Source organism: Solea senegalensis, unplaced genomic scaffold (genome assembly GCF_019176455.1).
Source record: "Solea senegalensis isolate Sse05_10M unplaced genomic scaffold, IFAPA_SoseM_1 scf7180000014049, whole genome shotgun sequence".
NCBI classification, from domain to species: domain Eukaryota; kingdom Metazoa; phylum Chordata; class Actinopteri; order Pleuronectiformes; family Soleidae; genus Solea; species Solea senegalensis.
The window spans coordinates 1-16,252 of NW_025320953.1; the positions used below are offsets into that span (position 1 = coordinate 1).

The 16,252-nt window shown below is 39.6% G+C and overlaps 2 protein-coding genes across 3 annotated transcripts in view; one reads left to right on the forward strand and one right to left on the reverse strand.

Moving 5' to 3' along the window:
• Positions 1-474: 474 nt before the first annotated feature.
• On the forward strand, positions 475-2,498 carry LOC122760782 (rho GTPase-activating protein 8-like; the record flags this gene model as incomplete). The annotated part of the gene is made up of 4 exons (XM_044015965.1): positions 475-580; positions 1,217-1,345; positions 1,433-1,536; positions 1,711-2,498. Coding segments are annotated over 4 exons (537 nt in total), but the record flags the coding sequence as incomplete, so codon positions are not given.
• Positions 2,499-3,431: 933 nt separating this feature from the next.
• phf21b (PHD finger protein 21B) overlaps positions 3,432-16,252 on the reverse strand; it is a 44,749-nt gene continuing 31,928 nt past the window's right edge. For both annotated transcript variants that reach the window (XM_044015963.1, XM_044015964.1), the window contains exons 3-14: positions 12,942-13,202; positions 10,562-10,654; positions 10,029-10,361; positions 8,997-9,131; positions 8,843-8,894; positions 8,672-8,748; positions 8,533-8,587; positions 7,615-7,637; positions 7,253-7,411; positions 7,103-7,169; positions 6,901-7,004; positions 3,432-6,379 (exon numbers count right to left, since the gene is read on the reverse strand). In XM_044015963.1, the coding sequence (XP_043871898.1) occupies positions 6,122-6,379; positions 6,901-7,004; positions 7,103-7,169; positions 7,253-7,411; positions 7,615-7,637; positions 8,533-8,587; positions 8,672-8,748; positions 8,843-8,894; positions 8,997-9,131; positions 10,029-10,361; positions 10,562-10,654; positions 12,942-13,202 (1,617 nt within the window). In that variant the 3' untranslated portion in view covers positions 3,432-6,121. The remainder of the gene's footprint in view (positions 6,380-6,900; positions 7,005-7,102; positions 7,170-7,252; positions 7,412-7,614; positions 7,638-8,532; positions 8,588-8,671; positions 8,749-8,842; positions 8,895-8,996; positions 9,132-10,028; positions 10,362-10,561; positions 10,655-12,941; positions 13,203-16,252) is intronic.

The following is a 16,252-nucleotide window of genomic DNA, read 5'->3' on the forward strand; positions in this document are numbered from 1 at the left end:
ACATACTAAAGTATGACTTTTTTGAAAATTTTTGGACGACATACTAAAGTATGACTTTTCTCACCACTTTTGGACGACATACTAAAGTATGACTTTTTTGACCATTTTTGGACCACATACTAAAGTATGACCTTTTTGTCTCATTTTTGACAACATACTATAGTATGACTTTTTTGACCACTTTTGGACGACATACTAAAGTATGACTTTTTTCTTTCATTTTGGACGACATACTAAAGTATGACTTTTTTGACCACTTTTGAGACAAAAAAGTCATAGTACAGAATGTCGTCAAAAATGTCATAGATTAGAATGTGTTACAAAATAATACAAAAAAAGTATTCATTTCATAGATTCACTGATACCGTGTTTTCATCGTTTCGTAGAACTTTAGATTGTTTGAAAATTGCAACATACTCATGGATTAACTGCTTACCTTTGAGTTAACAAGTGTATGTAATCATGAGTGAATGACTCAGTTTCCTGTCGTTCTGTGACTCAGGTCTGAGGACTGAGGGCCTCTTCAGGCGTTCGGCTCGAGTTCAGCTCATCAAGGACGTCCAGAAACTCTATAACCTTGGTAAGTGTCGTCGCCCTCTTTGTACTGCATAACCAGGAAGGGAAGATCAATACATGTGAGCGCAGCAGTTCAGATAACATTGAGTCTGAGTCTGAGACACTCCACTTCATTAAAGTCCACTGACTCAGTGGAGACGCAGAGGACCCGGCTGAAGAAATGATTACCGGGATGGTTCAGGTTCTTGTAGGTGTAGATTTACTGTGAGCGCCCCCTGTACTGATAACCACCATAAGAACACTGTTCTTTCTCAGCAGCTTCAACATGTTACACACTTTTACAACAGGAAACTGAAGTTTGTAAACCACTCACTCTCCCACACAGAGAAAATGATTTTGACATCACAGCACACAGGAATTTTTGATCCACTGCTGCCTCCATCACTAAGTTCAAAAAGTGTGATTTTCTGAATTCGGCATCAGAAATCCTTGTTTGGATTTACCTTAGTGACGCAAACTGACCACACGAGGCAGCAGTTGACCAGCAGCTCCTGTGCCTCTGTGCTAAAAAAATTTCAATGGACTTTGGTGTGGGTGTTCTTTAAATATGACATAAAAATTATGAATATTCAGCCAAAAATCTGGATTTTATATGAAGTGTATGTAAACCATAGTTTGTTTTAATTCTGTTTCTTTTTAGGTAAACCTGTAAACTTTGACCAGTACAGAGACGTCCACGTCGCCGCGGTGATCCTGAAGACCTTTCTCAGGGAATTGTCTGAACCTCTGCTCACTTTCAGAGTCTACAACCAGGTCCTGGACATCCTCAGTGAGTCCCTGCATCACAGTGGATTAAACAAAAAAAAAAAAAACAAAGTGTTGTGAAGTTAAAATGTCGATTTTCCTTGTGTCTCAGACGTGGAGAGCATCCTCCGTGTGACCAGGTGTAAACAGATCGTTGAGTCTCTTCCTGAGCATCATTTCATCGTGGTCAAATATCTGCTGTGTTTCCTGCACATGGTGAGTGTTCAAAAAAAAAACATAAGAAAAATATGTTACGAGCATGCAAACTCTTTCACTCGTCAACAAACGTGAGCTACACTTTGATAACTGACGCTTCAAAAAGTTTCTGATTACTGTAAAATTCTGCGATAATTGTGATGGCCCCACCCCTCCTGTGATTGGTCGCTTCAGGTGTCTCAGGAGAGCATTGTGAACAAAATGAGTCCGTCCAACCTGGCGTGTGTCTTTGGCGTGAACCTGGTGTGGCCTCGTCACGGCTCGATCTCGCTCACCGCTCTCACGCCAATCAACATCTTCGCCGAACTCCTCATCGAACATTTCCACACCGTGTTCGGCTCACGCTGTCCACCTGGTCAGGTGATGCCCTGAATCTGGACGCCACCACCTCGCCACAGCTCCACCCAAGTCTTGTTTGTTTAAATAGTCCTTTACTTTTTTCTGTTTGGTTTGTCATCGTTTTTGTGTGTTTTTTGTCTTTAAACAGAATTTGTCAAAATCGTAACTTTGGTCGCATTCTTTTTGGACTTTTATGGATATTTGTATCGTCCAAACACTGGAAAACAACTCTGAGAAAAGCATAGACAAAGAAAGTTGAATTTGCTAACGTTAACAGAATATGTGGATCACACTCTACGCAGATGACACACAACCGTTTATGCATTAGTTCAAACTATATATAAATGTAATAAATATTGAAAGTGTTTTTAATCATATCATTTTTGAGGACGTTTACCGTCTTCAGTCAGCTGTTCATACATTAACAGCCACTTTATTAGGTACAACAGTCTTCCATTTTGTTTCATCATTCAGGGTCAAAAAAACGAAAAACTTTTATTGGTTGATTTTGTGAGCGTGTAACGCTTAAATTACTACAGACTTTTGGATTTTCTTGTTGTCCGTGACGTTTGCATTTGTAAATTCTGAGGTTTTTTTATATAATAAACTGCTTCATGAAATGAGTTTGTCTCAGTATTTTTGAATTAACAAAACATTTAATTTAGCGCTTGAAACAAGTTATTAAACATATGTAAGAACAGTAGGTCATTAAAAATAGGAATAGAAATTTTAAAAAGACGTCACCAATTTAATATTTAGTAAAATTGTCACTTAAAGTTAATATTACAATTTAAAGTTGTAAAATCCTTTCAGTTTATTCAACAGTCACTGAGCACCCCCTGCTGCCAGTGTCCATGTTTGCAATTGAACCCAAAAAAAATAATTCAAAAAGCTTTTGTTCTTGAATTTGTTTATTATTGATTCAATTTTTTGTAAGAACTTGGTACAAAAAAGTGAGACTACTCTTTAACCAATAACCAACTTCCACCGATCGACTTTTTTTTTCCTTTTGATTTTTTTTTAAATGCATCGTAAAGAAGAAAAGAAAAAAAAAACTACATTGGCATATTTAAGACAAACACTTTCCTATACACACGAATCCACTGGACGGTCCCCGCGATCAATGACAAACAAAACTACTTCAACACACAGTTTCATTTCCATCTACACGTCATGTCGTCATCGTCGCCCCCTTATGGCAAAACAAAATAACACAAACAACATCAGAATGCAGAACCGGCTAACGTTCATGCTCCACTTCCTTCTCTCGCTCTTTTTCTTCTTTCTTTTTTTTTGCTCATTGATAAAAGAATATAAAAATGTTCTAGTTTTTTTTTTCGTATTTGTTCAAATGTGGTGTTGTGTATTAAAATAGATTTGTTAAAGCGCGGCACAGTTTCTCCCGGAGAAGAGTTTCTAGATATGGATGAAGAGGTTGGTGGGCGGAGTTTTAGTTTTTTTCAAAACCTTTTATTGTTCGGGAAAGGCGGAGTTTGACGGGGTTGACACGACACAAAGCGCTGATATGGTTTCACTCTTTTTTTTTTTCATGTGGATCACATGGTGTGTGATAATGAATTTATTCGTGATATTTATTTGTGGTACAGAGTCGCAAAAAAGATTCAAATTGATAAGTCTAAAAATACTTTTGATACTCGATAATCATATTTTGTTATTTATTGAGTTAAAATTCATGATATGTTTATTAACATATCTGTTTTTGGAATTTTTTGACAAAATTGTGTCAGGAAATTTAAAAAAAATTTAAAAACTTCAAAAAATTCAAAGAAATATGAAAACATTTCTGTCACAATTTTGTCAAAGATATTTCACAAAATTTTCAAGGTTAGGGTTGTTTTTTTAAAACGACAAATCTACACATTTTTAGAATATTTTTGTAAAGGTGCATGAATTTAAAAAAAAACAACAATTTACATGAAATTGTTTTCATTCAGATTTTGTTGTAGTTCTCTTTTTCATGACTCTGTATCGCGATTCAGAAACATTGACTTTGTCTGCGATAACGTTCCACAATATTGATCATAGGCTGACTGAAGAGTCTGGGGTCTGTGGCGCTTTACGTCCAAAAGAAATTCAGAATTTTTATTTCATTTTTTAAAATTCCACCAAACTTTTTCTGGTCATTTTGTTCACGGTGCAATGTTTTTGTTTTGGTTTCTTTTTAGCTTCATGGAATTTTTGTGTTCCTGTTAATTTCCAATTTTTTAATGGACTGAATTGATCACAGACCTTCAGACTCTTTTGACTTTTACTTTTAGAATCTTCGTGTTTTATACGAAGCTAAATGATAATTTTTCATGAAAATTCCACGTACATTTTGCCTCGGACGCAGCATTTTGTTCGCGATCAATCGAACGCAGTCTGATATGATTAAAAAAAAAACACAAAAAAAAATCTCTTCTCTCGATTCCTTTAAGTCACATTTTCTTCTTGCGTGATAAAGGCATTTATCGTCTTTTTTGTTTGTTTTCTTATTTCAACCGTTTGTTCGTGTTTGTGCGATGGCGACTTTAAAAAATGCACTAAATCTACGTTGATGTAACATATGATGGAAAAAAAGGAACTCTCTGGACCAGCAGGAAGACTAGCGGGATAAATGGACGCCGCGGGGACGAGGACAACGGCGTCTCCGTTCCCGCGTGTCCACCGACCGTCAGAAAAGCGTTGTTGCAGTTTGCGACAGAGTCGTCTTCGTTCCTCGTCGGCGGCGTTTAAGAAAAAAAATGGCGCAACAAAGACGGAAAAAACCCTGGATTTGAAATGATTTGTACTTGAGGCAGTGAGTGTTGGTCTGTCGTTAACAGGCTCGTCACCGGTGACACGTTCAAAAAACACCAGTAAAAAAAACGTTTCTAGAGAATAGAATATAAAACAAAAGCATGAAAGATGAACCATCCCAGTAGAAAAAAAACAAAGAGTTTTTGGCATTTTTTTTGTCCTACACTGGTTACATCATCGTCGTCGTCATGGTGCGTTTGAGTGCAGCTGCGAACAAACTAAACTGTCGCCCCGTGTTTGTTCGGCAAACAAGAAAATGACTTTAATGCAAAAAAAATTTGTTTGAAATCAAAATAATTCAAAATAAATAAAAAAAATTCTGTTCGGGCAAAATCGAGACAGTGAAAAATCTTGATATTTTTGACAAGTATTGAAATGTTTTTGAACCGACATTACAAGTAAAATATTAAACTTTTTGACGTTTCAGTCCACTAGAGGGAGCAATGTGCTCGCTCTCACTAGAATTGTTGTGTGAGAATATCGCGATAATACCGTATCGCGGCGTCTCTGGCAATTTCCACCCCATCAACAAATATAAAATAAATAAATAAATAAAACGTGTAAAAAAATAGATACAATATATAGAGTTAATGGTGGGGGAATACATCAATTTTTTTTTAACTGATGTCACAAAATTAACGCTAACATTTTTGTGGATTATTATTAATAAATTAATAAAACATTAGGAATTAAAAATGTTAGTTTTTTGTCATTTTTTGGTAATTTTCTTGTTTGCAGTTGAGCAAGCAGAAAACAAACGGACACTCAGTTTTCGGATGTGACGACCAACACAACCTGCGATGACGATATTATTCATAATAATAACAATAAGAAGAAGAAGAAGAATAATACAACATATGTACATTGATCCCCTTGAATACTCACATATTTATCAACGGGAACCAGCGTGAAAATACTAAACTCTCCACTAGAAAACGCTCATTTTCTGTAGTTTTTTTTTCCTCTTAAATACTTTTTTCTCTGACTATTAATACTGAAAAAAACGTTATTATTCTCTCTGTTCTCGTTTTTGTTTTGAAGGCTCGTACGCGATGAAAACGTCTTCCTGAATCGTTATGGCAGAAACAAACATCTACGCAGATAATATATAATAATAATAATAATAATAATAATAATGTACACAACGTCCTCGCGTCTCTACGGCTAACTCTACCTCGCTCTCTCGTATCGCGGATTTGTGTTTACAAAAGGGAAATATGTAAATATGTTTCTGTGATGTCATAAATACATTAAGGCCAAGAACATTAATAAATAGAAAAGAACGTATTTTTAAAAAAAAAAGAAAAAAAAGAAAAGAAACAGAAATCTCGTTAAGCACTGTAGGTGTCATTTTTTTTAAAAATACTTGACTCGTGTGGACGTCGGCGCCATCTCAGTTCGTTGACGATTTTTAAATCCGGACAAAGCGAATCTGGAGTGGGCGGGGCTAGTTGTTGTCCTGGCTGTGGGCGTGGCTCTTCTGCAGGGGCGTGGTCAGAGCGCCCTGGGCGGCGGCGACGGTGCTGGTGGCTTTGATGCAGGACTGTGAGAGCAGCGAGGCGGCGGCGATGGTGGCGGTGGTCGTCATGGTGACCTGGATCAGCTGGTCGCGCTGGATGAGTCGCACGAGCGACTTGAGGCGGTCGAGCGACGCCTGCGCGTCTCGCTGCTGCGAGAGGAGTCGCTCCCTCGCGTCCCGACATTTCTGACAAAGAAAAAACAGCAACGGGTAAATAAATGACCTCCTGGGTCTTTAAAGTCTTTTAAAAAATCTGTTTTTTTAAAACTAGAATGATTGAGATTTAAAAATGTTCTTTGTTAAACCAAGAAAAATATACTGAACATTTAAGAAACTGAAAAAAAAAAAACAGTAAAATTTTGCTGCTAAACGTTTTTCTGCTTTAAATAAAACCAACGAAGAACATGGCGCTAACATTTTAGCATAAAATAAAATTATAAATTTTATTAAAGATTTTGCTGTAGATTTTATTCTTCTAACTTTATCTATGAAGGCATCATGTGAGCCCAGGTGTGTGTGTGTGTGCGCGCGCTTGTATTTATTTTTTGTGGGGACATTTTGTTTGATCCTAAAAACTTTAAAGGGCTTTTTTTAGGGTTAAGACCTGGTTTTATGATGAGGTTAAGGGTTCAGGGTTTAAGGTAACGGGTTAGAGAAACCATTATGTCTATGATGTGTGTGTGTGTGTGTGTGTGTGTATGTTATACCTCGATGGTGTCGTTGAGTTCTTTGTCCTGCTCCTCCAGGTGAACGCACGCTTTCTTCAGCTCGCTGTTTCGTCTCAGGAGTCGTCGCTTCTCCTCCTGCCTCACTGTTTGTTAGCACACAAACAAAATCATCATCATCATCATCATCACCATGACGACAACACACACACACACACACACACAGTTAGTGTCGCGCTCTCACCCGTCTTGTGTGTGACGTAGGACTGGACAAAGTTCTGAGGCCACGACATGTTCTCCTTGTTCAGGACCTGAGGAGCAGAGACACGGTGAGTTCACTGCCGCGCGGAAACGACATCATCGTGACCGAGCGGTCACACATGACCTGCAGTACCTTCTTCTGGCACTTGGGGCAGTACCAGGGGCCTCTGGGCGGAGTCTTGAGTGGCGGGTAGAGGCAGTTGGGGTGGAAGGCGCGGGGACAGTTGTGGCACGGCTGCAGCTCGCCGTCCTCCTTACAGACGGCGCAGTGGTCGTCATGCTCCACTTCCTCCTGACGCCACAATAAAACGCCAGTCAGTTTAAGTTTGTTCACGTGACAGAAAACATGTTTCTTTAAAATAAAACAAGAACACAGCTAATAAAATGACACCTTAGCGCTTTGAAAATATTTCAATTTCTTTCTAATTTCTTTTGATGTTTGTTCTGTTTGATTTTCAAAATAAAAGACTTGAGGCGGCGTGTCATGTGACCTACCTTCCAGCAGAGGTCCTCAGTGTCTGCGTGTGAATGGAAGCAGAGCAGAGTTAGTGGCGACAGACAGCGGCGGCAGGTTAACGTGAAGAAGCAAAATGGAAGCAGCCAATTAAAGTGTTTACACTCAGAGGCCACACCCCCTCAATCAGCTGTAGCCATAGCTACCACGATTGAGCCTGTTAGTAACATGTGTTTTCAGTTGTTAGTGTGGGCGGAGCCTGAGCAGAAGCTGTGATGTGACGTGAAGTCGTGTCATGAACATCAGACAGATTAAAAAAATTATCTAACTTTTTTTTTTTTACTTTTCTACTTTCTAGAGAAATATTAGTGTTTTTTATGACCTGTACTAAAAATTGTATTATTTTAAAAAAGTATTTACAAAAATGTGGAGAAAAATATGTGAAAAAGTATATGAAGAAAAAAAAGATTTTGACATAGTAAAAGTAAAACATATGGAAGTTTTTTGGGGAAAAAAAGACCAATAAAAAGTGTATTAATCAATAATTTTTATATTTTAAGTTATGTCAAATATGTAAAAACATTTTTTTTAAAAATACAGAATAAAAAAATTACTTGCATTTTGGTAACTATAAAAATAAAAATATGGGAGTATATAAAAAACAATAACATAATTTACGTAAATTAAAAAAAACTTAAGCTTTTAGTAAATAAATTCATAAAAAAAAAAGAACTTGTAAAAAATTCCAATTTTGTTTTACAAGAAAAATCAAGTAAATAAAGTCAAAGAAAAAAACAGTATGGATTTTTTTAAATGCATTAATTGGCTTTTTTTTTAAAGCAAGTTTTTACATTTTCTTTTTCATTTTAATTCAAAGTCTTTTAGTGAGATGTTAAAAAAATGTCCAGTAACATAATACATACATTATAATAATAATAATATGAGGAACGATGTTTTACCTCGTGCCGACAGGTAGAGGGAGCTGTTCAGATAATGTGACGCCAGGCGTTTACGCTGCAGAGACAACAAAAATGTACATTTAGAAAAAATCAACGTGTGCTAAAATAAAAATCCGTTTCCTCGGGAACTGTTTCCGACCTCGGGTTCAAAGAGGCCGCTGTACGCCGGGTTGGCTGTGCTTCGTCTCTTCCTTTCCTGACGCTTCAGCTGGATTTCTGTTCACCACAAAATCAGTTTGATTTATTTTAGCTGGAAATCTACATTTAAAAAAAAAAAAACATTTAAAAAAAAAAAGGGCGTGAATTTTACCTTCCAGGTGTTCAGTGGTGACGAGGCCGAGCGCGACCATGAAGGCGATTTTCTGTGACAGAACAAAAACAAAAGGTTTTTTAAGAGAAAACAAACTTTGCTAACGTTTTCTAAACTTTTTCGACTTTTCTAAACTTTTCCAAACTTTTCTCACCTCTGGGTCCTCGTCTTTCTTAAGGGACGGGGATTTGGGAGTGGGCGGAGCCTCCTGTGAGGGCAGGTCAGCCTGGATGCCCGGCGACGCCTCGGTGCTGCCACTGCTCGCAGCCTGTGGCTGGATTATGATCACCTGAAAGCGTTAATCCAGATTAACATCAACTTTTAATTTGTATTTCATAAATGTGAAAAAACAGGAAGTAAAACATTTGTACCATAGTAAAAATAATTACATACATGAGTTAAAATAAATTAAAACAAATTTTAAAATAAGTAAATAAGTGAGAAACGTAAAATTGAACATTGATGAAAGTAAAATAACATTTTAAAAAAGATTTGATTTTAATTGTTCAGAATTAAAAAATTAATAAATAAAATAAATGTAAGATGTGTATAGAGGGAAAAAACGATGGATGGTTTTTTTTTACAACCACAGATAAATTAGGGCATTTTTAAAAGGGACAGTTTAGTTTTTCAAGTAAAAGAAACCAAATCCACTTAAAAAATAAATTCTACGTCAGTTTAAGTCTTCGATATCTTTAAGAATGTGTTTCACATCTTTATCTCACTGTGAGACAGACAAACTGAAGTTTGTAAAGCACTCACTCTCCCACACCAAAGCCCATAGAGAAAATCAGTGATTTTAACCTCACAGCACACAGGAGTTGTTGATCCACTGCTGCCTCCATCACTAAGTTCAAATGTCTTATTTTGTCAATTCTGTGTTTAAAATCCTCAATTCAGATTAAGCTCAGTGACACAAAGTGACCACAAGAGGGAGCAGTAGACCAGCAGCTCCTGTGTCCCCATGAGCTAAAATCACTGATTTTCTCTATGGACTTTGGTGTGGGAGAGTGAATGCTTTACAGACCTCAGTTTCCTGATGTGTTCTTCAGATGCTGTACACATAAGCAGGGTAAAACTGTAGAGGGCGCTCACAGCACTGACTGACTGTGTCAGTGCCTCACGTAAAAACCTGAACTGTCCCTTTAACTCAGCCTGGTTCTCAGTATCAGAGCAGTGGCCGCACCTTCACGGCCTCGCTGACCGCAGTCACTCCGTTGCCGGTGGCGGGGGAGGCGGCGATGATGGCGTACGCCACTCCGGGCCCCGCCGACGCATGCTGAGTCAGGCTGCCGGAGTCGATTCCTCCCACCGGGCCGTGGGGAGGAGCCTGCGGCGAGGAGTCACCGCTCTGACCGCTGGGCTGGTGGTCGGGGCTGAAGGTGCTGTTGGCGGTGGGCAGTGTGGCGCCCTGGCTCTTAGGGCTGACCACGGCGGTGGCTCTCTGCAGACTGAGAGGCTGCAGTTCCTGACACGGACTGTGGGGGAGGCTGTCTGGGATCTGGGTCTTTGGCCTGACCTGCAGGAGAACCACGACCACAGAGACACGGGTCAAACACAGACGCGGTGAAATGAAAACGTAGACGGGGAGACGGAACTTTGACTGAACTTCAGAGTCGGGAAAAGAGAAACTTCAGCGAAACGTTACTGTATGTGAGTGACTGTGGGCGGAGTCATGACTCTGTGTGTGTGTGTGTGTGTGTGTGTGTGTGTGTGTACCTGAGGTAACAGTGTTGCTGCTTGTCCTTCCAGTTGGTGCAGAGAGCTGACTGTAGGCACCTTGATGGGCAGAGCAGTGAGAGTTCCTAACATCTGAAAAGACACACAGGTTTGTTTGTTTATTTACACGTAAACCAACGTGTTCATGTGACGGGGAACGTCTCAAGATTCACTCTGGTGTTGTTGTAGTTTCCGACTTTGACCTCTGGGGGCGCTCCACTATAACGCCAAGCTGTGTCAAACGTCGACTTTACTCAGAACATCAATAATATGAAACAACATGAGTCAGCCGTAAATTTTGTGTTTTTAAGTGCATTTACACATGATTTGTTTTATGTTATTTTCATTTATACAGAACTACAGATAAAAAGTGTTTTTAAGTTTATTTGTATAACTGAAAAGACATGAATTTAAAGTTTGTTCTTATCTTTTTACACTTATTTAGAGAGGATGAATTCACATATAAACCATTGTGAATTTGATGATTGGAGACAGATATGTTTTTCTTCAATAAAGTATAACATATAAATGTTGTTTTGGTTTAGTCTTCTAAACGTTGGTTTTTCCAGGTTGTCACAGATCAGCTGATCACAGGAAACTTTTCTTTCCTCTCCCTGTGCTTCACACTGCTGCTCCTCCCCCCCTTCATTTTATTGTATTGTGCTGCAGAGCGGCTCAGCAAGGGCTCGGGTGGGGGAGGGGGGAGCAGGAGGAGGCAGCCAAGGCCTGTTCCCATGGCAACTGCTGAGATGAAAATTCTTGCAGTGCGAGTGCTTTCATTTTGGTAATTGCTGCCGTTTCTTTCTTCCAAACCTGAGCCTGTTCTCTGTATGAAGGGAGGAGTGACTCCTCCTCCTCCTCCTCCTCCTCACTGATTTCCTGTATTACAAATACATTTTCTTTCATCACAAAACAAACACAAACATGAGAGCATGTTTGTAAACTGCGCTGAGGTCTTTACAACACACACATATATATATATATATATACACACACACACACACACACATATATATATATATATATATACATATATACATACGCATACATATATACACACAAACACATACATATATACACACACATACTTATACATGGTCTCTGTTGAGGCCTACTGTTGACGATGGCACCAGTGCTAACGGTTTCCCTTTGTTTCCAGTGTTTGTGCTAAGCTAAGCTAATGCTAAAGCCTGACTTCCATCTATAATGTGAGATGTGGAAACAGGCACAGTTCACACATGTTTGACTGTCCCTTTAGGATCCACTTCCAACCAAACCCAATTAAAATTTTATACAATTTGAGTTGCTTTTATGTATGGATAGACGTTATATAGAATATATATATATAGTAAACATTTTCAACATTTACAAGTAAGTAAAAACGTTGTGCTGTTCCTGTTGTACACGACTCCATCTGACAACAACTTTATCACCAGATATTTACACAGTATTTTTTTATACAGGGTTCTTCATCTTCATATTTATTTAAATGCACATTATACATATATTATCGTTGACTTTTCCACAGAGTTCAGGGTGTGTGCGTGTGTGACGTGGTCACCTTCACTTTCACCCTCGCATTTAAATAAACCAGTTCACGGCTCTGGAACAAAGCAGCTGTAACGTGTTCACTCATGCAGAGCAGTGAACCCATTACACCTCATCATTGATCTCAGAATTAACAGCCAGGTGGTGTAAAGGACCTGACCCCCAACACACACACACACACACACACACACACACACACACACACACACACACACACACACACACACACACACACACACACACACACACACACACACACACACACACACACTCCTCAGCTCGACCTCTGATTGGCCGAGATTTTACAACTCTCGAGGTGTGAAAAGAGTGGACTCCTGCAGCTGAGTGAAGAGAGAGCTCACTCTGACTGAACAATACGACCATAAAGAGCTACACACGCACACGCACACGCACACACTGACCCCTTTAACCTCACCAGCCTGACAAGGAGACTGAAAGAGTGTGAGGAGAGTGAGGGAAGATGAGGAAGGAGCTGTGACATCACCAGGTCTCAACCAATCACAGAGTACAGTATATATATACACTCACACACACATACAATATATATATATATATATATAATATATAAACCACGGCCACTCTTTACGACTTTTTGTCGCTGACAGTTTATTTTTGTAAACATGTTTTTGTGAATATTAACATGTTTTTATGACATTAATAATGTGTTTTTCTAATGTTGGTATTTTGTAACCTTTGTTTTTTTGTTTGCTATAATTGTAACATTTTTGTAACGTAAATAATGGTAATGCTAATGCACTTTAAACATAACAGGAGGTGTTTGTGTGTGTGTGTGCGCGCGTGTTCTTGTCACCTGAGACGACGGCAGCTCTACCGCCCTCCTGCTGCTGAAGGCGTGTACTGCGCCCGTCGCCGCCCTGCCGGCCATCTGAAGGTTAATGGGGGACGTCTGCAGCGGCTCCGAGCTCGCCGCCTTCTGTCCGTTCATGTGTGCGGTCACCATGGAAACGGGGGCCTTGGCCGGCACCACGGAGATGGCGATGCCCTGCGTGGACGGCTTGATAAGGGACAGCGGCTTGGTCGTCCCGACGGGACAAGTTCTGACGGACAGCTTCTGCAGAGACAGAGTGTAAACAAACAAACTTCCTGTTTATTTTTATATCTCACGTTGACGCAGAGAAGAAGAAAGAAACTCTTGTGATGAATGATTTTACGGCGCCCCCTCCTGTGTTGTTATTTGTGTTCGCCTCCATTGTTTTTCACAGGATCAATGGAATCTACAGGCGGTCGCCTGCATTAGGACCAGAGGGGGCGCCGCTCGCCATTCAGCGTTTGTTAGAGGTGATTGTTTTAAAGGTCACTCATTCAACAGACCACGCCCTCCTGGAGGGAAGGAGGTGAGGAGCAGGGAAGGAGGTGAGGAGACAGGGAAGGTGAGGAGAGAAAAATCTGCTTGAAATCATATTATATCACGTTCTTAGTAAAGTTTCTATATATTTTTGTATTCGTTTCATACATGTCATACAAGTTTTGCGAAGAATTAGCTGTCAGTTGTCATTTTTTATATAGATATCTTTCATTTTATTTGTATACTTTTCTTCGTAGACTCACATAGCACCACTTCCTGTCAACCTGGCTTTTCAAAATAAGAGACACTGACTTTGGACTTCTTATGCAAACCTTAATGCTTAGCAATAAAAACAGTCTACATTACTTATTCCTGTAAATTAAAAAAACTTGTAAACATTATAAAATAAAATTTACCGGGAACGTCACTAGCAGCAACAGCCACCTCCAAGCCACTGGGTGGAGCTGTTCAGCCTCTTTGAGCCGCTTAAGTCAAATCAATTAAGAGTGTCGATAAGAATCAGAATAAAAATCCTAACCATTACAGATAATAAATGTGTCAAACAGGCTGAAAACGTTTATTTCGTGAAGCTGCAGATGAAACGTTTCCTCTTCTCTTTTTTATCATTATTATTGTTATCGGAGGAAAACCCTTTAAAGCAGGATTAAGGTTTTTCTTTTTTCCTCTCAACGACCTTCAGGTTCTTCAGAAGCTGCAAGGGTTTATCCCTCAGAGAAACCTCGCCGGGTTCCCGCGTCTGCGTCGCTAATGGACTCGACTGAAATGAAACCGATATCCATCTGAACATCCAGCAGAACAGGAGGATTTAGAGGAAAATGTCAGTCTGAACCTGCGGCTGCTGAAAATTCAACCTCTGGTTTAAAAAAAGAACGTAGAGAAGAAGAAGGAGGAAGAGGAGGAGGGGGAGGAGGTGGTCGAAAGCTCAGTGGACAAACGTCCCACTGAACCCACCGTCGTGTTACCAGCATCGACCGTAATAAAAAGCTCATTTCTTTACGCATTTATGTTTCTGTGAAGGTTTTGTAGCTCACATGACAGCAGGTTATGGATCTTCAGAAAATGTCGAGGAAAAAAAAAACAACCTGTGCTGAGTCAGCAAAGATTCTTCAACACATTTGTCTGGAGCAGAGAAATCGGTTAACGGCTCCTGGGAGGTGGTTTTATATGTTTGTTTTCCCCCAACTCCGAGGTTAGTGACTATTGAATGAGCTGTAAAACTTTAAATAAAGAGAGAAAACGTCTCCAGGGTAACGACAGAGTATCGACCCAACACTACATCCTGTGCGTGGAACAAGCTCATGGAAAAAACTCGAGGCCTGAAGATGTTTCCCAAGCATTTTAAATTTACTCTACGATAAATTCTCCTCACACTGAATTTATCGTAGCGTCTTCACACTTGGTCAGCCCACATCCTCTGCGACGCTAAATTGCTTATTTTTATCGTACGTCATAAAAGGGCGTGTCCATGGCAGCGTGTCCATTTTTAGATATCTCAGCATACGAGACGAAGTTAGCATTTCCAACAAATGCCTTAAAAGTGTTTGACTAGAATAGTGCCAGTGTGATCGGGATGGGGGGGGAAATCAATACAGTGAAATATCTCAATATTTTGCATGGCGATATTATTATAGTGTCTTCCTTTTATACATATTCATAATAAGAAAATAATAATATCGTGATGTGACTTAAATATTGTGATAATATCGCGTCACGACCTAAATATTGTGCTTTGAATATCGTGTTGCAACTTCAATATCGTTCTTTAAATATCTTGTCACGACTTAAATATCATGATAATATCATGTCACGACTTAAATATCATGATGATATGTTGTCGTGACTTAAATATCGTGATAATATCATGTCATGACTTAAATATCGTGTAACTTGTTGTAGATTAAACGTACATTTCCCAAACTAGCCCAAAACTTTGCATATTTAAAATGAAGTTGCATTCTGAAGACATTCACGTGTAAATACTTAGGTACACTCCTAACTAGTCAAATAGTGAGTTTTATCACTTGAATTTTGTTGGAGAAACTGCAACCACATGAATCAGAGCCACAGAAAACCTCAGGTGAGGAATGCGAGGACTACCGGAGTTCGGTCATTTATGTGTTCAATGACAACCGTTTACACCATATAGGTCTGTAAACGAGTGGTAACCATGGCAACAGCTGTGTGTGAAGGACAGAGAGTCATACATTACACAGAGATTACATTGACTGCGCCAGGTTTGGGTTTGGACAGAATGACGCGACGTCAGCTGAGCTCGACACAGGTCTCTTTGTTTTAGGAAGTTTTTAAAAACATTCTGAGCTTTAAGTTTAACATTGTTCTGCTTTTTTCATTCACGTCAAGTTAAACAGGAATCAGACGATCTGTGGACACACCGTCCCTCTGTCTCCACACTCCACTGGCAGAATTTAAATTTACTCAGCGACCACGGCTAAGGTCATCCGTCAGTGCTGCTGCCGCTGTTTACTGCAGACGCGGCGAGCGGACAGGATTATCCACACACTCATTATGTGCTCTGTTTTGATAGTGTGCCTCTGAGATAACAGGCTGCTGAAAAACGCATTAGTAGCTGTTCAGATTTCCATCAGCGCAGCTGCCAGGCGCTCTCTTTGTTTACACGCCATTTAGCAGCAAGGCCCTTCAGTCCTAAGAGGTGCCGAGGAGACGGGGACGCGGCTGTCAGTGCTTTTTACACCCGAGTAGAAGAAGAGGACGAAAAACTCAAACCCTCCACTTCACAAATGAAACTAAAGAAAAGACCTGGAGCTTCCACTTCA